Source organism: Nomascus leucogenys, chromosome 4, assembly GCF_006542625.1.
Source record: "Nomascus leucogenys isolate Asia chromosome 4, Asia_NLE_v1, whole genome shotgun sequence".
Classification (NCBI taxonomy): domain Eukaryota; kingdom Metazoa; phylum Chordata; class Mammalia; order Primates; family Hylobatidae; genus Nomascus; species Nomascus leucogenys.
In genome coordinates this window covers 91123277-91149443 of record NC_044384.1, presented here as the reverse complement: position 1 = coordinate 91149443, position 26167 = coordinate 91123277, and the positions used below count along the sequence as shown (strand labels likewise).

The following is a 26167-nucleotide window of genomic DNA, read 5'->3' as shown; positions in this document are numbered from 1 at the left end:
TTCCAGTTGCACGTAAGTCAGGAGCTTGGAAGTTGCCACTCTACCTAACATGTAAAAAGCTGAATACACTGAAAAACCAACTCTTCTTAGATCCATAAGAGAAGTAAGGTCATAGGGCAAACCACTGTCCCCCAAACTGGAGAGACCAACAGGAGAAGACAGAGAATCACAACTTACCAGAGCAGAGACTCTTAAGCCGAAAACTCTGTGGGAACCAGTGTTGGGGGAGGAAAACCAGGACTGTAACTGAGAGATTGCTGTAGGCAAGTCAAACAGTTGAAAACTCCAGGGACCCAGTCATAGGGGACCCCACGCTTTTGTGAGTTTTACCTCTAGGAACCTGACCAGGCTCTCACAGTGAATATTGGAGAAAAATCCCCTTGTGTTTCCAATAGCAAGAAGGGAAAGGAAGCATTCCAAAATATAACAGTGCGCTCTGTTCTTTTTTTTCTTTTTTTTTTTTTTTTGAGACGGAGTCTAGCTCTGTCACCAGGCTGGAGTGCAGTCGTGCAATTCTCCGCCTCCCAGGTTCAAGCAATTCTCCTGCCTCAGCCTCCTGAGTGGAAGGGATTACAGTCACGTGATGCCACGCCCAGCTAATGTTTGCATTTTCAGTAGAGATGGGGTTTCACCATGTTGGCTGGGATGGTCTCAATCTCCTGACCTCGTGATCTGCCCATCTCGGCCTCCCAAAGTGCTGGGATTTCAGGCGTGAGCCACCGCGCCTGGCCAATAACTGGTAGGTCATAAGTATAGGTAACAAACTACTACTTTCAGTTGGCATCTGATCTGGGGGACAGTCTTATGGGACTGAGCCTTCAACCTGTCAGATCTGATGCTGCCTCCTGGCAGACTGTGTTGGGAATGAATTAAATTTTAGGACTCCCAGCTGATGCCTGCTAGAGAACTGACTGATTATCGGGGCAGAGGTGGGCTGGGTGAGGGATAAATCCCTATACATTTTGGTGATCAGAGGTGAGGTATTCTGTTTAAAAAATTTTTCCCCCTACCTCAAACAGAAGCCAATCTGAAATGGCTACAACACTGTAGGATTCCAAGTATGTGACATTCTGGGAAAGGCAAAACTATGGAGACAGTAAAAAGACTAGCTGTTGTCAGGAGTTGGGGTGGAGAGGGAGGGATAATAGCTGGAGCACAGGGGATGTTCAGGGCAGTGAAACTATTCTGTGTGATACTGTAATGGTGGATACGAGACAGTATTTGTCCAAACCCATAGGATGTACAATCCTGAGAGTGAACCCCAAAGTAAACCACGAACTCAGGGTAATGACGTTCAGTGCAGGTTCACTGACTGTAACAAACGTACCCTCTGGTGGGTGCAGATACTGGGGGAGGTGATGGTGAGGTGGGTAGGGGATATATATATAGCCTCTCAATTCTGATGTGAACCAGAATCTGCTCTAAAAAAAGAACTTTTTTTTTTTTTCTAAAAAGTGAAAAAATAAGGAGAAACAGACAAATTCACCATCAGAGGCAGAGTTTTGTTTTGGTTCTTGTTTTTGTTTTTTAAGAAACTGTATGAATAGGCTAAGCCAGCAGGAAGAATTAGCAAAGACACACAAAATATTAACCACACAGCCAACAGGTACAGCTAAGTGGATGGCATGAGGAACTGTGCACTAGTTGATTAAACAAAATCTTCTCAAGCACAAGAGAACATTCAGAAACCAGCACACACAGGGGCCACAACACAAGTCTCTGTTCACAGATCCAGCTTGGGACAGACCATACTCTCCAACCATTGGGTAATTAAGTTATAAGTGAATAACAATAAGTTAATATGAAAAAATACCATCCATTTGGAAATTTAAAACTTCTACGTAATTCTGTATAATTAACTTTTAGATAATTACTTCTAGATAATTCCTGGGCTAAAAAATCCAAAATGGATATTAGAAATTGTTCACAAGTAAATGATGTCAAATTTTGCAGCAAAAATAGTCAGAGGAAAATGTATGGCCTTAAATTCTTAAATCAGAAAATGAGCTAAACTGCTAAGTGAGACAAAGAAAAACAGAATAAATCCAAAGAAAAAAGAAGAAGTAATAAAGAATGGACAAAAACTGATAAAACAAAAAGACTAGAGAGGATCAACACAGCCAAACTGGATCTGAGATGGTTCTTAGATACAACATGTAAAATCCCAACAGTGTCTTACATGGAACTTGACAAGCTGAGGCTTCAAAACACACCTAACGACAAAACCAAGATGGGGCCTCTTACCCATCAGATACCTATGAGAGACAGCATGATACTCCTGCAGGACTGGGCAATTTTTATAAATTTTTTAAATTTTAAATTCTTAAACTTTTTGTAGAGATAGAGTCTCACTATGTTGTCCTGGCTGATCTCGAACTCCTGGGCTCAAGGGATCCTCTTGCCTTGGCCTCCCAAGGTGCTATGATTACAGGCACGAGCCACTGCACCTGGTCTGGGCTGGCCAATTTGACCAACAGAACAGAATTAAGAGACACAAACACATAGAGACCCAACATGTAACAGAGATGAATTCGTGTCTTAGTCTGTTTTCTGTTTTTTTGTTTGTTCTGGTTTTTTTTTTTCTTTTTGGTTTTTTTTTTTTTTTTGAGACAGTCTTACTCTGTTGCCCAGGCTGGAATGCAGTGGCGTGATCTCGGCTCACTGCAACCTCCGCCTCCTGCTTTCAAGCTATTCTCCTGCCTCAGCCTCCAGAGTAGCTGGGATTCCAGACGTGCGCCACCACACCCGGCTAATTTTTGTATTTTTAGTAGAGACGGGGTTTTGCCATGTTGGCCAGGCTGGTCTCAAACCCCTGACCTCAGGTGATCCGCCCGCCTCAGCCTCCCAAAGTGCTAGGATTACAGGCGTGACCCACTGTGCCTGGCCAGAAATGGGTAAAAAATTTTTTTTTTCTTTTTGAGACGGAGTCTTGCTTCGTCGCCAGGCTGCAGTGCGACGGCACGATCTCGGCTTACTGCAACCTCTGACTCCCTGGTTCAAGGGATTCTCCCACCTCAGCCTCCCAAGTAGTTGGGATTACAGGCACACACCACCACACCCAGCTAATTTTTTTTTTTTATTTTTAGTAGAGACAGGGTTTCACCATGTTGGCCAGGATGGTCTCGATCTCCTGACCTCGTGATCTGCCCACCTCAGCCTCCCAAAGTGCTGAGATTACAGGCGTGAGCCACCACGCCCGGCCTGGGAATGGGTAATTTTTAAAGAAAATTTATTTCTTACAATTCTGTAGGCTGGAAAGTTCAAGGTCAAGGGGCCACATCTGTTCTGGGCCTTCTTGCTGGTGGGGACTTTCCGCAGTCCCAAGGTGGCGCAGAGCATCACATGGCCAAGGGGCTCATGAGGGTCAAACCGGCTTCTGTAACAGCCCCACTCTCATGATAACTACCCCACTTCCGTGATAAGCCATTCGTGAGGGCAGAGCTCTCCTGACCCGATCACCTTGAAAAGGCCTTACCTCTTAATACTGTTACACTAGGGATTAAGTTTCAACATGAGTTTTGGAGGGGACAAATATTCAAATCATAGCAATTAGTATCAGAAGACATAAGAATGATACAAAACAGTAAGAAAAGGACCAATAACCTCACGGGAAAGGGGGAGAGATGGGGGCAAAGAATCACAGCTGGAAGCAAGCATGTGACAAGATGCTCAGTCTCAGGAGAGGTTGGAAAAAGGGACATTCAAACCACAGCAATCAGCACTTCACATTCATTGACTGATGAAAGAGAAGCATTCAACAATACAAATGCGAGTGTATGTGCAAATACACAGCACACCCGAAATGTGGTAGAAGAAGAAATTCGCATAGACATTTCTTTCTTTCTTTTTTTTTTAAAAGTCTGGATCTCACTCTGCTGCCCAGGCTGGAGTGCAGTGGTGTGTTCATGGCTCACTGCAGCCTCAAACTCCTGGGCTCAGGTGATTGTCTCACCTCAGCCTCCCCAGTAGCTGGAACCACAGGCATGCGTCACCATGCTGGGCTGATTTTTAAATGTTTTGTAGAAATAGAGTCTCACTATGTTGCCTAGGCTGGTCTGGAGCTCCTGGGCTCAAGTGATCCTCCTGCCCTGGCTTCCCAAAGTGCTGGGATTACAGGTGTGAGCCACTGTGCCTGGCCATATAGACATTTCTGATATGGCTACTATGAAGATAAGAGTGAGCCTAGCAGGTCTGTGTCTGCCACCTGAGAAAGGCCTGCCTGCAGAGCTGGCCATTAGCTGGCATCCAGGAGCTGAAATGTCCCCTATGCTAAGAGGCCGGGAAACCCAGCTCTGTGGCAGCAGCCCCCATGGGCTGTTGAACAAACACTGTGGCTTATGCAGGTGGAACACCAGCTTTCTTCCTGGGGAGTCGGGAATTGTGGCATGTGCCAGGCAGAGGGTGCCTATGTGACGGGCTTCCCTAGGGAGGGACATTTCACACATGTGGCTGCATTTTTTCCTGGTGGGGGACAGTGTGCTGTGTCCCCTCATGGGAGGGAGGGAGGAAGCTTCAGCAGCCTGCCCATGGATGATTGAAGACTCCATCTGAGCTTCTGCTCCTCACTGTGTCACTGTTACAAACCTTAGACGAGATGATAACTCGATGCCGAGTCTCATGAGTCCTTCTAGAGGACCCCAGAGTGTGTGGGCAGTGTTGGGAACCCCCGACACAGTCACTCACATATATCCTACACAACCCAGCGATTCCACTTGCAGGTATATGGCCTAAAGAAACTTGCAAATGTCCACCTAGAGACAACACAAAACAAGTCACAGGTCAGGAAAAGACGCTCCACATCACTAGCCATTAGGGAAATGCAAACCAAAACCACAGTATACCACTTCACACCTACTGGGATGAAAAAAATGAAGAATAACAAGCTTTGGAAAGGATGTGGAGAAAACAGAACCCTAGTGCACTATGGGTGGGGATGTGTAACAGTGCAGCCACTGCAGAAATAATACGGTGGTTATGCAGAATATCAAAAATAGAATCATCATATGAGCCAGCAATTCCACTTCTGGGTATATCCCCAAAAGAAGTGAAAGCAGGAACTCAAACAGATATTTGTACACCCAGGTTTATAGCAGCATTACTCGCATCGTCAAAAGGTGGAAATAACCCACGTGTCCACGGGCAGGTGAAAGGATGAGCAAAATGTGGCCCATCTATATACAACAGAGTATCATTCAGCCATAGGAAGGAAGCAGAGTCCGACATGCGCTACAGCATGGGTCAACCATGGGGACACTATGCTGGGCAAAATAAACCAGACACAAGAAGACCCTGTCTCTACAAAAACAAAGTTTTTAAAAATGGCTAAGATGGTAAATTTCTTATGATGTGTGTTTTACCACAATTAAAAAAAAAAAAGAATATTAGTGGAACAACTAGGGAAAAAATTACAGCAGCATTGTTGGTAAGAAGGAAACCTAACTGCCTATCCCAGGAGAACAGGCAAACAGCTCGGCCCCCAGGCAGGCACTGAGGGAGTGACAGCGACCACATGTGGGTCCGTCCCAGAAGCACAGCTTGGGTGAAAGCACACTGACGACTACACACACCGCGCGTTTCCATGAAGTTTGGAAACAGGCGCAACGAAGCGATCTGCTGAGTCAGGACACAGAAGAGACCAAACTAGAAAGAAACATGCTGGCGAAGGGCAGACACAGACTCCCCGCCCCGTCACTGAGGTGGGGCCAGGGCAGTGGTGAGGGAAGGCAGGGCTGCCGCCTAAGTGGAGCCTCTTTTTCTACGCACAGCTGCAGCCGTCTCTTCTCTTTTCCATCGAGTTCTTAAAGGGTGACCAGCAGGCGGCGCTGGCACAAAGGAGAAGGCCTTCCTGACTGTGTCCAGGGCGCCAGCCACAGGGAAAGGCCTCAGGAAGAGGGCAGGGTCCCCTCTGCACCCAGGTCTCTGCCCTGTGTCTGAGGGAGACCTTGGCAGGGACAGGAGAGCTGGTCAACATGAAGGCCCCAAGCTCAGTAGGTACCCACAGCCCCCAATGCTCAATTCAATGTTAATCCCTGCTCCTCCTTCTCCAGCTGGTGTGGGGAAAGTCCGCTGGAGAATCTTGGAACACGTCGACAGAAGGCTGCCTCCCCATGTTCCAGGTGCACCTGCTGCCTATCTGATGGAAGTGGTGGGAGGGTGTGGATCCCGAGTCTCCTTCCAGTGGCACAGGCTCTGCACCCAGGAAATGGGGCAGGAAATGCGGCAAAAGGGTGTGGGAGGGGAGGGGCACTGATTCAGCCACCACAGAACAGGGCCACCTGCCACAGTGGAGCTACAGGAGACACAGAATGTCCTCCACTGAGACAATCTGTGGAATCAATCTGTGCACACAGATCAGTCTATGCACGGCCCGACATTTGACCCGAAAGGGCTGGCTGGGAGATGTGTGAAGCCTCACCTCCACACAGCTGTTGACTTCCTCTCCCGTGAGTCTGGACTGCACAGCTTTCTCAAGTGGTTCCATGGCAAGCTGCACTGCGTGCTGAATCCGTTCAAGCATCTGCTTTTTATCGGGATCCGTGGTCTCATTTAATTTTACTGAAAATGGCTACAATAAAGAGATGTCAAACCTCTTAGATACTGCTCAGCAAAACCCCAAGTTCATAAAGGTGATTCCAGGTAGAAAACAGACCAGTGCTTCCCATGGCCCCATAGAGATAGAGAAGTTTGCACCCCAAGTGGCCAGGCAGTAAGTAACTAAGAGAGACCAAAGCTCCCGGCTCAGGAGCTCCTGGTTCTGCCCTCTCATGTGTGACCCTGGACAGAGCACCTAACCGCTCTGTGCCTGTTTCTCCCATGCAAATTGGGTGTGAGAGCAGTATTTCTAGGGCTGTTCTGGGGATGAGGAAAAGTGGGCCACCCAGTGGGTTCTGAGGTGTGCTGCAGACACATCCATCAGGAAGGTACTCAGGCCTCACTGACCTAAAGGATTGCTAAGCTCTAATTTTATTCCTGTTTTTAATTCCAGAGATAAAATGCCATAAACATATCCATAATGATTACTGTAATTACTAAGGATAATTAGTAGAGAGTAAAATGACCTATTCTTACTATTGTAATAAAAATAACTATATAATAATGGTTATTCAGAATGAAAATACTAGAGATAACTAATTTCTTCAAAAGATTCTGAAAATTTACAGTATTACCAAATTAAAAAGCTTAGTATAGCTTTTGTATCTTGGGCAGAAGTTTCTGATTTAGTTGTAACCTTGGCATTGAAAATTAGACAGCAATATTGGTAAGCATTTTTATAAGTGTAATTAGTGGCACCGTGATGAATTCAGTTGTTTTCCTGTAAGTGGCAGGAATGTCACCTACTCTCCACTCCACTTCAGTACGTCTTTCCTGGTGACTTTGTCACAAGCCAGGGGACCTTACCTATGGAGACTTCAGTGCCCCTGATGGAACTGGCTTGAGTAACATACACTTTGTGAAGGCCTGTGAGACCGACACTACCCTAGGGACAGTAGCCTACAAAGGACCGAGAACAGAAAGCAAAGGGCTCGGTTTCTAGAGCAGACAGCAAGAGGCCCACCTTCAGGGCGGCCTGAACATCCTCCAAGAGCTGTGCCCCTTCAGGCCTCTTCTCCCGATACTGCTCGAACAGGTGGTTCTGCCGGGCCCTCTTGATGATCTGGGGAGGGAAGGCAGACATTGGGGAGTGATGCTTGGAGCCCACCTGCATCCCTCTGCAGCAGCCCATTCTCTCCCTTGGCCAACTCTAAGTGAGGGTGAGGGTGGTGGGAGACAACTGTGGGCCCCGGACATGCACACCGTCATCAAATAGAAACACCACCCTCCATCTCCCACCTGCCAAGTAGTGCCCAAGGCCTAACGTGATCTTTCTGACGCTTAAAGAAATGAGCCCTGGGAGCCCCAGCTTCCCCTGCAAGCCACATGTCGAAGTGCGTGCTATGGGAGGCCTTCTTTCTGTAAAACACCCAGGGCTACCGACCCCTGAGCAACATGCAGGTTTCTAACCGTGTCTGAACATCATAGAAATGATCATATCAGTAGCATAAGTGGGAATATTAACCCACTGAGGGGATTAAAATGATGTTTATCAGGTCAAAACACAAGCTAGCTCAAGCCTACATTATTTTATTTACTTACGCGAAAGTCCTATCTTCTTTTACACCATCCAATTGCATTTAAAATTTAATCTTACAAATTCCCTTTACCTTGTCATCAATATCCGTAATGTTCATGCAATAAAAGACATCAAATTTGAAGTAATCCTTCAACACTCTTCTCAAGATATCAAAAGAGATGTAGGACCTAAAGCAATGAAAAAACAAACATTTCCAAACCAGATGATATGTATAGCTGAACCTCCAACAACACGTGTTTGAACTGCATGAGTCCATTTATATATGATTTTCTCTGCCATCCCTGAAACAGCAAGACCCCCCCACCTTCTCTTCCTCAGTCTACTCAAGTAGACTGATGGCTACTAGTCAAGATGGCAAGGATGATGACCTTTATAATGATCCACTTCCACCTAATGTATAGTAAATATATTTCCTCTCCCTTATCATTTTCTTCATAATATTTTCTTTGCTCTGGCTTCCTTTATCATTAGGAATACAGTATGTAATGTATATACAAAATATGTGTTCATTGACTGGCATGCTATTGGTATGGCTTCTGGTCAACAGGAGGCTATTTTAGTAGTGAAGTTTTTGGGGAATCAAAAGTTACGTGTGGATTTTCAACTGTGCAGAGGGTCACACCCTCTACCCTCCAGGTTGTTCAAGGGTTGACTATACATGACCTTGGCACTGCAACTAAAACATGAACAAATAAAAAGACTCTGTGGCATTTACCCCAACAGCCAGCTACTCGTCAGGAGCTACAGCCATGACCATCCAGTGGTCGGGGGGTCACAGCCAACTCAGCGTCAGGCCTGTCAGGTCTGAGTGTCACGGGAACTCAGCATCTGGGGACCCCCATGAGCGCTTGAGGGATGAGGGAAAACTTTAAGGTTTGTGAGAAAAAGTGCCCAGGTCGAGTCCAGCATGTTAGCAGTGAGGCTATGGACATTTTCTTTTTGGTGATCTGTAGTCTTTCTGCAGTGAATATGGATTACTTATGGAATTAAAACTTTCATCTTAAAAATAAGAGAAGAAATTCAGGCTTGATTCCTCAAATCTCAGGTCTCTGTAGCAGATCTAAGATCTTTGTGGACCTAAGATCCCTGCTGTGGATCCCAATGGCTCTGACTTCTGCGTGCAACTGCAGAAGCTGCAGGGACACCCCGCAGTGGACCTACCTGGCGTGCCCCATGTGAGATGCGTCATAGACGGTTGGCCCACAGCAATACCACGTCACCTTTTTCCCATCTTGAGGTATGAACACTTCCTTTGTTAGGAATGAAGGAATGACGATCACAAGAAATGCAAGAAACACTGCACAGGATTACCAAAAACAGCAACAAACATCACAGTGTGGTTTGTGTTTTGTGTAAACAATTCAACAGAGACCATTTTGTTTTATTGTGAAAAGTCACAGTCTCAGTGGGAGCCCAGTGAGATGTATGGCACCTCCCACCCACTGAGCCCTGGGTGGGTGGAGCCTCTTCCTCCCTGGGGTTCTACTCATCTATGGAGGGAGGCGATAAAGGGAATCAATGATTTTATTTATTGTTGAAATGCTGCTTATTTAACAATAACACAGCTAATATTTACTGAGTACCTACCATGTGCCAGGCCCTGAGCTAAATATTCAATACGCAGTACACTCTAGGACGTAGGTTATGTCATTTTCTTTTTACAGATGGAGAAACTGAGGAAGACAACACTTGGCCAGGGTCAGTCCCTGTTGGAGGAGCCTGGCTTGGAGGCCAGGACCCCTGAATTGTGGTGCTGCTCACTGCTGCTCTGGCACCACTCCCCAACATCCAAGCATCCTCAGACCTCTCTGGGGGCATCATCCTCAACCAGTTTCCCAAGGAAGGCCATGAACTCCCTCACACCTGACTCTCTGTCTGCCAAACGTGCTCCCTGATGGAAATCCAAGCAGCCCCGGCCACAGCCTGGTCTGAAATCACTGGAGTCACTGGCCATGCCCTGAGCCAAGCAACCCATGCAAACCCCCTTCTGTTAGGAACCAATCCTGCCTTCTTCTCAAAACCTGCTGTGCTCGCAACAACATCCAGCCGGTTTGCCGTTTTGTCCAACCTACTTGGCTCATACAGTGCCACCTGCTGCAACCACGCGTCCTCCTGAAAGGCCTGGCTGTGGATGACCTCAAGTATTTATGGTTGGGCAGAGTCCGAGAGACAAGCCAGGGTGATCCATGCCCAGAAGTCATGGGCAGGCTTCCACATGAGGCGTGATACTTCACGTGTCTGGGTTTCAGAGGACAGCTCTGCCTCCGGGCCACAGAGACTATAACATGGAAGTGACTGAAGGATCTTAAACCTGGATTTATGGAACTCCAGAGCCCAACACAAGGAACAGAGAAGTCTGTTGTGTGACAAGGCACATGGGCCGTCCTGCCTCCCCATCGTGTGCGTGTGCGTGCCACGGCATCTGTGTTCTCCTTACCTTGTTCCTGGTGAGGCTGTTGTAAAGGTGGAGTCTGCATGGCTGGGTCCCAGCAGGAGGGGACCACTGGGGCTGCACACGCCGGCCTTTGCCTGGGAGGCAGAGAGAACAGGATCAGGGTCCAGGGGCAGCACCAGGAAGTGCAAGTCACCTCTTCATCTGGAGACTTGGTTTTTACAACGGGACTATAGTTTTCCATGAAATTTAAACAATGTGAAACCACATGAACCTCGGTCAACATTACGCAGGGCAAAGACAACCGCGTCTTTTTTTTTTTTCTTTTTAAGACGGAGTCTCACTCTGTCGCCCAGGCCGGAGTGCAGTGGTGTGATCTCGGCTCACTGCAAGCTCTGCCTCCTGACAACCGCATCTTTTTTTTGCTTTCTCATATTCTGTATGGCAGCATACCCCAATAACACCCTCAGAACCCCAGGAGGGCTGAGGAATGCCTACACAGCGTGCCCAGCACATTCCACTGCTCTTCAAATACTGGCCCCTTGCTGGCAGTGAGCACAACACCACCTGGCACTCCTGGTCAGTGAGGGCTTAACACTGACAAGGTATGGTCTGTGCTTCCACAGCCCTGGGAACCTCCCCCACCCAGGATCCCTCACCTGGACAAACTGACGATTTTGAGGACTCTTGTTGGGACAGAGGCCACCTCCAAGCCTCCAAGCCCTGGCAACAGAAGCCAGGAGTCAGAGCAGAAAGGACCCCCGTGGCCATGGCCAGCAGGCAAGACTGGGTCCAGCCCAGCCCCTCCTCATCACTTCGGACACTGCAGAAGTGAGTGGCTGCTCCCAGCTCTGGGCCCACAGCCCAGCAGACTCTGATCCAGACACTGGGCTTCAAGCTCCACATAGGTCTATATTGCCTTCATAAATAACCTGAGCTCCTCTCAGCCTCCAGGCGGAGACCCCTGCCAGCCAGCCCCTCAGTCCAGTCACCTCCTTCTGGCCAGACTTTCCCAGTTGTTCCCCTCCACTCACCTGCGGGCTGCCTGGGCTGCTCTGACCACACTGCTTCCAGGCCTGGCTTCCAAACTGGCACAAGGCTGTCCTTAGACAACCTGCATCTGAGACCCCTGAAGGGGCAGAGTTCTGTCCCTGGGGCCAGGGGCAGCCACAGGGTGATTATTCACCCTCTGAAACATCAATCCTGCAAAGCTAGTGTGGAGGACGGTACCTGGTGACTTTCCCATTGCCCTCAGCCGGCTCCTGCCTGCCCTGCCCCCTCAGCAGATCCCCACTTTTCTCCACAGTCGTCGCCCACAGGTCCAGGTTCTGCATTATGCTCTGCTGGGCACCTCTGACCCCAGCTGGTGCCTGGCCCTGGGAAGGGCTTCACATGTCTCTGCTGAGTGGCACCAGGAAGGCCTATGAGATGGATACTCCTGGCACTGACCTGGGCCCACGCCAGCAGGCCGCCTGGCAGCTCACCAGGGTGCTCGCATCCTGCCTCCTCCTGTCCCTGGCTTCTGTGCCAGAGGGTCTGGCAGCATGGCCAGCAAATCGCCACACACTGATCATGGGAAGTTGGTCCTGGGCACCAGCCATCTCCTGGCCTCCTGGCTCCTGCTCAGGCCACACGAGCCAGGACGGCAGATGCTGATGACTAACAGGCCAAGGGGAGGAAGGCGGGTGGCTGCACCATGTGTGTCTGGGCAGCGGGGGTAGTGTGTGCAGGTGGGAGATGGGGCAGGAGATGGAGAGAGGGCCAGTGCTCAGCAGGAGCCCCCACTCTAGGTGAGTTCCAGCAGTCACAGGTGGTCAGATTCTAAAGCGTGGGCAATCTCCAATCTTAATCAAACATCATGTGCTTATTGGGGCCAAGTGCAGGTTGGCCTCAGTGTACTTTAAATGCCTCACAAGCCCTTGAAGGAGAATCTCACTCAGTGCCTGGAGGCATTCACCGGCCACTCTAGGATCCCATCACTCTCCTCTGTCACAAAGACCCTGGAGCTCCTTCAAGAGGACACTGCTGCCATCTCAGATAGCTGGAGACACTGCCCAGAAACACAGCCGTGAGGCCACGGGATCATCATACTCACCCTGCTATGAGGAAACGGCCCAGGCTTCACAGGACTGAAAGCTCGTCCAAGAAGCCTGGCCACAGCCAGCATTCCAGCTCCCCTAAGGCTGCTATCTCCACACAGCTGGCGATGGGCTCCCCAGGAAAACGGGTTACCAGGCCCAGATATACAAATTCAGATTTGCAAAAGGGAAGAACTGAGAGATATCACATAAGGACCCTTGCCCCCTTTTTTTTTTTTAGACAAAATCTTGCTGAAGCGCAGTAGTGCAATCTCAGCTCACTGCAACCTCTGCCTCCCGAGTTCAAGCAATTATCCTGCCTCAGCCTCCCAAGTAGCTAGGACTACAGGCGCCCACCACCATGCGCCAATTTTTGTATTGTAGAGATGGGGTTTCACCATATTGGCCAGGCTGGTCTCAAACTCCTGACCTTGTGATCTGCCTGCCTCGGCCTCCTAAAGTGCTGGGATTACAGGCGTGAGCCACTGCGCCGGGCCTGTGCTTTCGTTTCTTTGGAAAAAAATGAACACACATTCGTTGATTCCACAGTCCCACCCTGACCTGAGTGATCCAACAACAGAACAACTATGAATCGCTCATGAGAGACATGGCTTTGAAGATAAAACGGGAGGCTGAAGATAAAACGATGGAGAGAGAAGCCAGGAAGTGGCAAGCAGTCTGCCTACGTCACACCAGATGCAGACAAGACCCATGCAAGGGGTTCATGGAGAGAAATCCTTCATCAGGAAGTTAAGGGTCCTCCATCCAAGGGGTGAGAGCAACACCAAACCTTCATGTTCCTAAAACCATGGCCTCGGCGTCTGACAGACCCACACCCTCCTCAGTGAAGGGTATGCCTGACACTCCTTCCCGGGGGGTAGGGAGAGGCCAGCAGGCTGGAAGGGCTGAGCCTCCACTGCGAGTGAGAAGTGCTCAACAAGTTCAACGTCCTCATATCCAGTGGACCTACGTGCTGGAGGCTGGCAATCCAGGGAAGGGATCCCCCAGGAAGGGGTCTGGCTTCACAGGAGTAGGGACCTGGGGGTTAAGCAGAGCCTTTCCTTTTTTTTTGTTTTTTTTCCCCCGAGACGGAGTCTCGCTCTATCACCCAGGCTGGAGTACAGTGGCACGATCTCGGCTCACTGCAAGCTCCGCCTCCCAGGTTCACGCCATTCTCCTGCCTCAGCCTCCCGAGTAGCTGGGACTACAGGTGCCCGCCATCATGCCCGGCTAATTTTTTGTATTTTTAGTAGAGACAGGGTGTCATGGAGTTAGTGAGCATGGTCTCAATCTCCTGACCTTGTGATCCGCCTGCCTCGGCCCCCAAAGTGCGGGATTACAGGAGTGAGCCACCGCGCCCGGCCAAGCAGAGTCTTTCCATGTCTAAGAGGATCTTGGAGACAGGACACAGAAGGCACATGGGAGGGACTGGTAACAGGCAGGCATACTGAGGGCCAGACACACGCACATCTGATGCTGCTGGGATGGCCAACAGAGGTGGAAGGGCAAGTAGGAGGAGGGGCACATGGCCCACCGTGCCAGGAAGGAAGGTGCATGCTTGGGGAGTATGAGCAATGGAAATAGAGGGCATTCCCACTCAGTGGGAAGCGGCTCTGAGTCTCATAGCTGCATGGAGGGAGATCCACAGCTACTGTCATCCCAGGGACATGGGCGAGGACACTACACTGGACTCCATGGCGCCTCGGACCCACTCGAGGTCACTGGATGCTCTGGCAGTCCCCGACTCCAGCTCCCACCTCCCACTTCAGCCCCTGCTCATCCTCTGCTCAGTGTACACCAAGCTTGAGTGAGGGTCGCCTGACATAATGTCCATCATTCCTGGCACAAGCAGACCCTGGCAGCCTCTTGCGCAGCCTGGGTGATGAGATTTGGAACCTGGGGAGGGCACAACAACTCCATTAGTGCTATCCACGGTCCATTCTGTTACACAGCAACGTGGCTCTGCTTCCTCTCTGTAGGTTAACAGGTGTTTGCAGGAGCAAAACCCTTCCTTCATCCCACAGTGTGGATGGAGGCTTGTGTCTGTGCCGCTCTTGCAGCAAGTCCCTATGAGGGAAGACTGGACAGGCCACTGCTGAGCTGGAGGGGCCGGGCCCGCTCCACCCTCCCTAAGCCTGCCCCCTCTGGCTGTGTCTTGGAATGGCACACGGCAGGGGGAACAACCTGACACCCGAGCCCTTGGAGAGAAGGCACCTCATAGCACAGGTGTCACTTGGGTGACCGTGCTGGAGGCTCAGGCAGGAATGGCTACATGGGGACGGACATGACCTGCACAGCAACGGCCTCCACCCTATGCTGGGGAAGGAGTGTCTGCTGCAGAGTTATCCAGAAAACACGACCCCTAGGAGATGTGACATCCCCACCTCCCCCCGGTTGAAACAATGGTCTAGCAGAGGCCTGACCCATGGCAGAGGCAGGGTGGCATGTTCCAAATCCCAGGCCCCAACGGAGTCTGCAGAAGCCCCCAGAAGGCTGCCAGGTACAGCCAGGACCACCAGAAAACAGCACTAAACCTGCCCCCACATGAAGGTGGGGGAGTGCCCACAGCCACAGGAGGAGCTGAGCCACCCAAAGGCATACTTCAGTGATGATGGCACGGAGCCCCCTCAGATTTGCCACAGAGAGTGACAAAGACACGCAGGCATCCCAGGATATCTCCTGCAAATAACCACAGGCACGTTCCACAGACACAACCAGCACCAACAGGCTGGAGCTACAGGACAGACATCATCTCAAAGAGAAAAAATGACTTATTTCTGATTTTTAAAAAGTTCAATGCTGGCCGCGCGCGGTGGCTCACGCCTGTAATCCCAGCACTTTGGGAGGCCGAGGCAGGCAGATCACGAGGTCAGGAGATTGAGACCATCCTGGCTAACACAGTGAAACCCCGTCTCTACTAAAAATACAAAAAATTAGCCAGGCATGGTGGCAGGCGCCTGTAGTCCCAGCTACTCGGGAGGCTGAGGCAGGAGAATGGCGTGAACCCGGGAGGTGGAGCTTGCAGTGAGCGGAGATCGCACCACTGCACTCCAGCCTGGGCGACAGAGCGAGACTCCATTTCAAAAAAAAAAAGTTCAATGCCAATTAACAACTTTAGGATTCAATGATTCTAAAGCTGGAGGATAGACAAGCTACAATCTTATGGAAAAAATAAAGAACTGCGTCAACCAGAGCAAGGCACAGCCTTAGCTAAAAATCACAAGGCTAGGGCCCGTGGCCTGGGCATGCTATGTGGAACCCCAGAGCCGCAGCGGCTCTGCACCCCACCACCTCAGGCAATCCTGCTACACCAGTGATGTGAACATCTTGCTCCTGAATAACCAACTCCATGGGGCGTGATTTTATCCCAACCTCCATCCAGCAAGCGCTGGGTCTGCCCATCCAGGCCACTTGCTCGAGACACACTTGGGCGAGGCTCCCTCTGGGGTATCCGCAGGCGCCAGGTAAGCACCAGGGTGATGGAGAAAGCCCTTGACCTTGGGAGAGAGGTTCTAATGGCCAAGGAACCCACTCTGTTACTCACTTGCTTGGAGCCTGCAGGGCTGGCCTTTGCCACAGGGGCTACCCAGGAGCGCTTCTATGTGCCTGAACCACCGAGCCACGTGGAAGAGCTGGGGGTCAGCGGGCGGGGCCGAGAGCTGCCTGAACGCGTCCACGTCTGCCTGGGACAGTGAGTACCCCTGGACATAGCTACGCGTGCTGAGGTGCTCGTTCAGGGCTTGTGCCCTGGCTGCCTCGTCACTAATGCTCAGAATGGACCTGTAGTCAGGAGCTGCAAAGACAGAGGGCACATGGTGTCAGGCAGGCAGGCAGGCAGCCCAGAGGCCGCCAGAAAGACAGGGACTAGGGGATGGTGCGGAACCAAGGAAAAAGGTGTTCAAGCCCTTCCCTGGACACCAAACATCCAGAACAGGTAAAGGCACAGGGGCAGCGTGTCGACTGGGGTCGGGGGAGTGACTGCCTAACAGGTACGGATGGGTTTCCTCTTGGGTGATGAAAATGCTTTGGAACTAGACAGAACTGAAGGCTGCATGACAACATCGTGCACCAAATACCACAGAATTGTGCACTTTTCATTTTATGTCATATAAATTACTTAGTTTTTACATTTTTAATTTATTTTTTCTATCACGGAAAGCACAAACACAGGTCCACACCATCACAAATTACGCAGTTCAGTTTCTGATATTTGGGGAAATCACAGGGGTCAGCACATCTGGAGTGTAACGGATAAGCCTCGCCTTGGGAAAGCTCCCTACACGATCATGGCATCCCTCCTGTCAGCTAAGTCTGTTACGTGAATTTTACCTCAATTTTTAAAAACTCACAACAAAAATCCCCGAAACCAAACCAACTTCAAGCCTCTTTGTCGCAGCCGCACCCTTTCCCTCTGGGTGCTGGGGGATGAGGGGTAGGGAGAACCCCACATTGACAATGTGTGCCATTTACACCCCTGCACCAAGAGACAGCTGGACTCCAGCGTGGCTTCTGCAGGTCAAGGCCACAGCCTCAGGAGGATTGGGCCCCCTCAAAGGACCAGCCCAAGAAAGCACAGGGCTGCCAGGAGAATGTGGCTGCTCCAGCCAGCCTCACCTGGCCCCTGGCCCCAGGCCCCAGCCTCCTTCCTTAGAGCCTTCAAAGTAGTAAGTGTGCACCTCCACCACTCAGGTGTGTCACTCAAGGACCCGAGAGCCACTGTTCCTCATGTCACCACTGGGAGGAGGAGCAGAACCCTAACTTTCACCACTGCCAGCTGTAGACAAGGCCGCCTTGACACATGCATGCTGACCAGCCCCATGGCATTTTTCACTTGAGCCCCTGCCCACCCTCCTTCTCCTCCTTCATTCTCCCTTTTTTATTTTTATTTATTTATTTATTTTTATTTTTTAGAGACAGGGTCTGACTCTACTGCCCAGGCTGGAGTGCAGTGGCGCAATCAAGGCTCATCACAGCCTCAAAATGCTGGGCTCAAGTGACCCTCCAGCCTAAGCCTCCTGAGTAGCTGGGACTACAGGCACATGCCACCAGGCCCAGCTAATCATTCTCCCTTTAAATCCAAAAGTCACCTCTGCTGAATTGGCAGGGAACGCAGCTCCTTTCCCTACTGTCAGGAATTAGGGAATAAAATCTGTCTCACCATTCTAAGGAATATCTGCCTGCAATTACCTCCAAAATGGGAGTTGGGGACCAGGTGCTGTGTCCACCAGCCCGCGTCCCTAAAGTGGGGGCAGAGCAGGCAGATGGTGCCAGGCTTCTGGCCAGAGGAGGGAGTCTGGTCCCTGAGCCCATGAGCACAGGTGCATCCAAACCTTGAACCAGTGATTGTGTTTGCTGAGAGGACTGTGGGAAATGGACCGATGCTTGCTCCTTCCACACAAATACCCTCTCACCCCAGAGTTCACTCAGGGTAGGAAAGCACATGTCTGGCCACCCCTTGCTGTGCCAGCTGCCCTTCCTGGGCACAGGCTGCCCGACATCACAGCCACGGGGCGTAGATGCCCTGCACATCACAGTCCCCCTCTCTGCCTTCTCCCATTCCCTTTTGTCCCCCATCTCTGTGTTTACTCCTGGCACAGAGCCAGAGTCACCCCAACCAAACCCACACAGCTTCTGAAAACAGACAGCAGAGTGTATCGTGGGGGTAACTGCACACGAATGCCTTTCTCTGCTTTGCTTAGTGTGGGGAAAACCCTTCGTGTCAGGCCAATAACTGGCACTTCCAGGAACGCTGTAGTGTCAGCAAAGATGAGTCAGAATGGAGTGCACAGCTGCAGCAGCAAGAATGCCCCCACTGGGCCGAGCTCTTCACCCGCCAGGGAGCCCACGGAGCCATGTAATGCCCCAGGGCCCGGCCTCCATGGCTGCCGGAGAAGATGTCCTGAAGCCACCTCTTCTCTGCAGTAAAGGGGTGGGCACTGTGTGGGAGAGCCTTCCTGAAGTCTCAACATGGATGCAGGGCTTAAAATGGCTTCCTGGGATGACTCTCGCTGGTGGGATGACAAGTGCAGCGTCCCTCTAACTTGCCCTGCTTCCTTCCCACTGCACGGAGCCACTGTCCCATCTGACCCCAATAAGATGGCCACCCACTCCAAGCAGCCATAGGCACCCAGAAGCAAAGCTCTGGGCACATTCTCTAGCCAAAGCTGGAATCACACCCCTTTACAAGTTATCCTTAGGAGCACCCATAGCCAACCCACGGGAGGATCCAGGGCCTCTAACTCAAGAGGCTTTGGACTTGAGAGCCAGCCCTTGTCACCTGGATTCCTGCAAGCCAGACACCGCCACCTGTAGCCAGCATGGCTCTCCCCTCACAGCCACAGGGCTCCTGCGGCCCTGCTGCAAAGGGCAAGTTCACATTACTGCCCCCTAACACCCACTTCGCCAGCAGCACAAGCCTGTCCTCATGCTGGCCATGGGCCCCCACCTGACTCACCATACCCTAGTCACACAGCCCCTCCACCTGCTGCTCCTTTTTTAGGGGGCATGCTCCCCAAATACCAGCAGGCCCCTTAATCCTTCACAGCTCTGCTAGGTGTGGCTTCCCCACCAGATCTTCAAGGACTCCCTGTCCATATGGCACCCGCCTCTAGACCCTGAGCCTGGCTGCTCTTTCTCTCCGCAGCACCCCTGTCTAATACATGCCCACATTTCTTTCCTTCACCATCTGCCCCACCGCTCCATCTACCTTATTCACTGCTTGATCTTCAGCATCTACAACTGAGCATGTGACATTCCAGATACTGGCTAAAGTTACCAAGGGAACAGATGAGTGGACAGCAGAATGGCACCACAGAGTGCATGCCACCGGTGGGCTGGCGTTCCCCTATGACACTGGGCCTCATGCACCCTTCTCAGAAAGACACCTGCACAAGGACCAGTGCTGGGAACTGGCCACAGCCTCTGCTGCTTTGAGCCCCCAGGGGCTTGCTTAGCAGGAGCCCTGCTGCCCAAAGATACCAGAGACACAAGAACAAGTCACTGTTCACTTCAGCTCTTCCAACAGTCCAAGGAAAGAGAAACAGGGGCGGACTCTGGCCCCGCTGAAGGTGCCAGGGGGGTGCCAGGAGCTCTTGAGGGCCTCTCACTTGCCCCATCCCCACAGTTACAGGCCCGGTGTCAGCACTGGCACTGCCGGGGGCTTCCCTCTGAGAGGAAGGAGGCTGCCTACATGGAGATGCGCTCTCCACCCAACTGGAGATGAGATCAGGGAGGACGGAGGCGGAGGCAGACCCACCATGGCAGCTCCAAGCACCCCAAAGTGAGGTCCTGGAAAACTAACTCTAAATAAATATCAGACTCCTACAAACTCTTTTGCTGAGCAACTTCCAGCCAGGAGACTTCTAGTTTAGCTGGATATTTCCCTCCAACAGCTCTGTAGCTGCCAGCAGTGGTCCCATTTCATGATAAAGAAAATGAAGTTCACTAAAGATTAGAGAACTTGTCAGAGGGATGGACAGAGCCGGAAGGTGAGCCTTGTCCCCTCACGGGTCAGGCCACAGTTCGAAAGCTGTTCTCCAATGCTGACCCTCCACACTCCTCTCCCCTGTCCCCTCCCTGAGCCTTGGTCTTCTGCAACTGCTCATGCCTGGGTTGGACTCCACGACAGCAAGAGGGAAGAAGAGACAACAGCAGCACCCTGAGAAACAGTGACACAGCATCGGCTTCCAGCTCAGTGAGCTGACAGTCATGTGCCTCTCACACTCAATCGATTCTGATGGAGACCACCAGCAACGGCCCGAACACTGACAGTGACCATGGTTGATGAGAGGGGGTTACAGGTGATTTTAATTCCCTCTTTTTCTACATAGCTCACATTTTCTGCAGTAAGCATCTGCTATTTTTAAAATGAGAAAAACATAAAATGTCCTAACGGCTGCAGCGGCTTTTGAGTGTTGAGGAAGCAATCTGGGACCTGAAGCCGCTGTGGATCTCCTCTCTGGAGACCTGAGGGGCGGCCCCAACGCCCTCCAGGGCTGAGTGCCTACACTCACACACAGGGCGGCATTTCCTCATGGTAAAACATGCTCATAACATCAGCCTTGTAAAGCTGCAGGCCATTAAGTCAAATTACACTTGTAAAATGTTTAAAAGCTGCGTGGCACAGAGCCAGGGGCCCCGTTTGCCATCATTATTATCATAATCGCTCTGGTATTATTAATGTTATTGTAATAGCCGCATGCTACACACAGAGAATTTCCTGGCGTTTTCCTGGGGATCACACACTCATTTTTATTTAATTAATTTTATTATTTTAAAAGTTTATTACCAAATCTGCCTTGATCTTGGATCACATCATTCTTCAATGTACCGTCTAGAGCAGCCTAGACGGCTCATCAAAAGGGAACCAAGTCCACGCTTGGGAAGGATCTTCTCAGAGCAGAAAGGTGCCAGTGCCCAGGGAAGCACAGGAGAATGACAGGCTTCCATGAGATGGACGCAGACAGTCATTTGGGTAATTGTGGTAGCTGCATTTAAGTGTGTCTCGAGGAAACAAATAAAAATAGGTCAGCTTTCAAGTGGTCATGGGTTTGAGCCAGGCTGTGGTCTATCAGTCTGATGCTGAGATCAGATGAGAACACTTCTGGGCAGATGGAAAACCTCCCAGGGACCTGTTCCTCGACACTGGCCCTCATCGTAGAGCCTGCACACTCCATGCTGAAACTCCTGCTCTGCTCGCACGGGAAGGAATGTCGACCACCGTGTGACCTTGCAGTTCAGTTCATCAACACATTGAGGGACATGGGAATCTCCCAAATGTGGACGGTGGTTATCACCAGCTACAAAGGTGGAGTCTCTACAGAACATTTATTGAAATCACATGCAAGTACCAGGCAATCACTCAGCACAGATACCAAAACAAAGCCACACCAAATGAACAACATCCCTGACACGTCAAACAACCGTGGCAGTGCGACCTCTCCCTCTCTCTGGCTCTTTCCTATCAGCATTTATTTTTTATTTATTTTTATTTTATTTTATTTTTATTTTTTTGAGAAGGAGTCTCGCTCTTGTCACCCAGGCTGGAGTGCAGTGGCGTGATCTCGGCTCACTGCAAACTCCGCCTTCCGGGTTCAAGCGATTCTCCTGCCTCAGCCTCCCGAGTAGCTGGGATTACAGGTGCCCGCCACCATGCCCAGCCAATTTTTGTATTTTTAGTAGAGACAGGGTTTCACCATATTGGCCAGGCTGGTCTAGAACTCCTGACCTCAGGTGATCCACCCACCTCAGCCTCCCAAAGTGCTGGGATTATAGGCGTGAGCCACCATGCCTGGCCTCCTATCAGCATTTAAACCTCTCCTGGCTGCCCTGTTTCTCTTCCGGCGTTCCCTTGAGGCTCTCCCAGCTCCACTCCAGGCATGGCCCTGGTGTGCCATCAGCAGCAGAACCTGGGGGATCCAGAGAAATCACATTCTTGGGCTCGCCAGAGACCTGCCAAATCAGAATCTCTGGGGTAGGCCCAGCAAGTGAGGTTTAAATCAGCTTCCCCATGGGTGGGTAGCTTGCTAAAATGCAGACCCCATTACAGCAGGTCTGAGTTCCTAATAAGTACCTCAGTTTGGTGGGGGTCTGCACCCCTCACTCACCCTGACCCTTTGCCCTCTGACCCTGCTACTTCAAAGGTCCCACCAGGGTCCTCATCTTGTGGGTGTCCAGGCAACATCTCACCCTGCAGGTTACTCCCTTTCTGCAAATGTTCCCCTGGTCCCACCCTCTATAGCTGCTCCTCTTGGGTCCTTCCCAATGACCCACTCCCTGCCCAAGAAGTGCTCAGAAGGGGACTGGAAAAAGCCCCCAGACATGAATCGTGGGGAGGAGAGAGGGGCATGCACCCCTGCTCTCACCAACTAGGAGCCAACACCACCCACTCCCAGAGACCAGAGCCTCCTCCTACAGGTGAGGGCTTACTCTCCCCCCCCCCATCCTGATCACCAGCCCCGGAGGTCCAGCTGCCACTCGTTCACAAAGGTGGCCCCCAGGCATCCTCTCTCACCCCCAAGAACGGCATCTCCATCTTCTTCCTTACTGGGAGGGAGGTTATTCATTATTAGGTGAATCCAGCATCCCTCACAATGAGCCTGTGGGGTGATCAGACAGCAATATTGCCACCCAGAGCACCCACACTGGAAATGGCTTAATCTCTACCCCAAGGGTACTGCCTAAGACTCTTCAAATACCTGGAAACATGGTACCTGAGTTCATAGAAGAGCAAACATTTCATGTGACTCTGGGGAAAACATCGAAGGGCATCAGCTTTATTCTCGTCTGCCTTAACTCACTGGGTTGAGTTATTGTGAGTCTGAAGAGAATCATCAAAGGCAGCACAGCACAGCACAGCACAGCAGTTAAGGTCCCTACTGAGTCAGCCTGCCCAGGTTGGGAGCCTGGCTGTGCCTCTGGCTAGTCATGATGGTGGACAGATTGCTTGACTTCTCTGAACCTCAGGATTCTCATCCATACAAGATGCCGGCAGGATCTTCCTCAAAGGGGTTCCTCCGAGGGTGGCAGGAGATAACAGATGTAAAGCATTTAGAGCAGTGCCTGGCACAGACTCATGCTGAAAAAATGCTGGCTGCGTTATTATGAAGACCCTTGAATTAAACTGTATAAAAATTAAACTATAAGTCTGACCTGATGAGCAGCCGCCCAAGTGGTATCCCAAGTCTGTGCGAAAAGGCCCTGAGGTGGGCTCCATCTACCCTAGAAACCTCAGAAATGAAACTCATCCTTCTGAAATAATCAGGCTCTTGGACAGGCACCAAGCCTATGCACCTTCAAGACTACAAAGGAGAAGCTGTATACCCAATGAGATCAGGAAAGAGAAATAGACGTTCTGAGTCAACTTAGGGAAGATGGTACAAAAATGAAGGCCTCCTTGAAAAATCTGGGAAGATGGTCACTGAAAGCATTTACGATTGGATTTTTTTTTTTTTTTTTTGAGACGGAATCTTGCTCTGACGCCCAAGCTGGAGTGCAGTGGCGCGATCTCGGCTCACTGCAAGCTCTGCCTCCCAGGTTCACGTCATTCTCTGGCCTCAGCCTCCGAGTAGTCAGGCGCTCGACACTGGGCCCGGCTAATTTTTTTTGTATTTTTAGTAGAGACAGGGTTTCATCATGGTCTCGATCTCCTGACCTTGTGATCTGCTGGCCTCGGCCTCCCAAAGTGCTGGGATTACAGGTGTGAGCCACTGAGCCCGGCCTACGATTGGATTTTATTTCCTGTTCTCATCTTTGAGAGTGTGTGTGTGTGATGGGAGGAGGTGATAGTAAAGGCAGGTGGGCCATGCCCTGGGGCAAAAGAACACTGGCTGGAGATGCTGTGCGCAGGCTGAGGACTGGGCAATCTGCCTGCTGCCCTGACAGCCCGGAGAGGGCAATCCCAAACTATATGGCAAGCTCCAAAAAGAAGGCAATTCTTACAAGGCTCTGAAAACCTAAAATTCTAAAGCTATTTTTAAAAACAAGATACAAAACACTACTAATATGTCATTTACGTTCACAAATGAACAAAAACACATTTTTAGTTTGAAAACAAACAGGCTCTGACTTTCAGCATGGACACAGCACTTACTGAGTGCCAGGCACTCTTCTACATCCTTCCCATCTATTAATTCATTTGCACTCCATGCTCCAAGGTAGGAGCCATTACCCATGGTTTGCTGTGGGGTGGGGGGCAGAGTTGGGACCCTGGCCCTTCCAGGGTGGTTCCAGAGTTGGGGCTGTTAACTATGATGCTGTTTTACAGGAATCTGGGTGACTTCTGAGGGCTGCCTGGCTCTGGGATGGGTGGAGATGGTGCTGGAATCCAGGCACACAGGTAGGGTGGTAGGCGGCGTGCCTGGAAGGTGACTACCTCCTGCCACTTGGCACAAGAGTGTAGCCCTGTCATCTGGGTGTCCCCATGCCACCAGATTACCCAGGTAGTCAGAACTACCTACCTATAACCCAATAAACCCTCAGGGGCAAAGGGCACCACCGGATGCTAAGGAAATCTTGGTACGATCTAAACTGAGGGTGGGGGCTGGAGGTGTCTTAGAAGAACTTGCATCTAATTTTTGCCAGCCAAAAGAATTAAAAACTAGATACTGAGAATGTTTCCTTTGGAAAGCCTGCTCCAGACTGTTAGGAATCTGGGCTTTCTGATTCAGTCTCTTGCCTTTCCAGCACCTAAAATCTTGCTGGAGGGACAGTGAGAGAAGACTCACTGGTCTCTCAAGGTCTACCCGCTGGTGACACGAGTGACTAGGGGAGCTGACACAGCTGTGTCCCTGGGGAACCTTCCCGGGTTGGCAATAAAATGGGGCAGTAATGCTCTGACAATCAGCTTGCAGTGGACTGCCTGCGGAATGGAGATGAAAGCCTTGGTAAAGCCCCAAGCCCTTTTACTGTGTGTACGCGTACCCCTGGCGTCCTCTGCCCCATTTCCCTAAGTACCAACCTCAGGTGCCCTCCGCCCACCTCCCGGAAGCTGCCAGGTCTGGGCAGAAAACCAAAACAACCCTTGGGCCTTTGTCTCCCCCCTAAAGTCCAGCTGGGGCAAGAGGGAGCGAGGGCCCGCCCAGGCACCGGCTGGGGAGAGGCTGTTTGATGTACGGCCACCTCCCGGGGTGAGGATGCAAGGGGACCTCGGCAGGAACCAAGTGAAGAAACTGAGGCTGGGTGGTCTGGGCAGCGCCCCGGTCGGGCTCGGGTCCCCGCGGGGTCTGTGCTCCAACCACGGGTCTGGCAGACCCTCAAGCAGGGGTCCCAGGGGTCCCAGGGGCCGTCCCTCGGAGCCGGACACCCGTTGTCCTTCGGATCCTAGGACGTGCCACCCCTCGAACCTCAGGACCCGCCGTCCCTCAGACCCCGGTCACTGACACCCCTCAGACCCCGGGCACTGCCGCCCCTCAGACCCCGGGCGCCTCCGCCCCTCAGACCACGGACACAGCCGCCCCTCAGAACCCAGGCACCCCGGCCCCTCAGACATAAGGACTCGCCGCCCTTCGAGCCCAGCACCCAGCGCCCAGTCAGGCCCCCAGCCGCCCTCAGCCTGGCCTGGCCGCGCCGCTCACCCTGCTGCCCGGAGGAATCTGCCATGGCTGGGAATCCCGGACCCGCAGCTGCAGCTACAGACACTTCCTAGAATCTGATGCAACCGCCGCCCCGGAAGTCGCACCCCGCGCCGGGCCAGTCTTCCGGGACACGCCTGGTCGCTAGGCAACCACCAGGGGCTCCGGATGTCGCCGGCCCGGAGCATGCTAGGAGCTGTAGTTCAACCCAATGGCGACCCGCGCTCCGGAGCATCGCACGGGCAAGCGTTCAGTGTCCGTGCTGGGAGTACTCAGCCCAGCCGCGGGGAGACAGGCACTAAAGACTGAGCGTCCTGTAATAGATGTTTAAATCACGATTGCGCTAAGCGCCGTGGGGACCAGGCCCAGCCTGGAGGTCAGAGGCGGCCTCGGGACAGGGTGTGCTGGCGAGACGGGATGGTTCCCAGGAGGCCGACCTGGAGCAGGGCCTGGGGATGGGCGGGAAGCGCGCTCCAGGCCTAGGGACCACCCTGCC

General features: G+C 51.5%; 1 protein-coding gene and 1 non-coding gene across 11 annotated transcripts in view; both read right to left on the bottom strand.

Moving 5' to 3' along the window:
• CARS1 (cysteinyl-tRNA synthetase 1) overlaps window positions 1–25791 on the bottom strand; it is a 56013-nt gene extending 30222 nt beyond the window's left edge. For 5 of the 10 annotated variants that reach the window (XR_004029722.1, XR_004029721.1, XR_004029720.1 and 2 more), the window contains exons 1-7: window positions 25675–25791; window positions 16146–16394; window positions 10569–10660; window positions 9293–9381; window positions 8202–8298; window positions 7556–7654; window positions 6416–6565 (exon numbers count right to left, since the gene is read on the bottom strand). Coding sequence is in view for 6 of the 10 variants with exons in the window: in XM_030811445.1 (XP_030667305.1) it covers window positions 6416–6565; window positions 7556–7654; window positions 8202–8298; window positions 9293–9381; window positions 10569–10660; window positions 16146–16394; window positions 25675–25699 (801 nt within the window). In the remaining 4 variants the exon portion in view is untranslated. Of the gene's footprint in view, window positions 1–6415; window positions 6566–7555; window positions 7655–8201; window positions 8299–9292; window positions 9429–10568; window positions 10661–16145; window positions 16395–25674 lie in introns of all 10 variants that reach the window. The other 5 variants (XM_030811451.1, XM_030811448.1, XM_030811450.1 and 2 more) reach the window with 4 other exon arrangements.
• LOC115835010 lies at window positions 16752–16914 on the bottom strand. Its single transcript, XR_004029978.1, has one exon. It is a non-coding gene; the product is annotated as a U1 spliceosomal RNA (small nuclear RNA).
• Window positions 25792–26167: the final 376 nt, after the last annotated feature.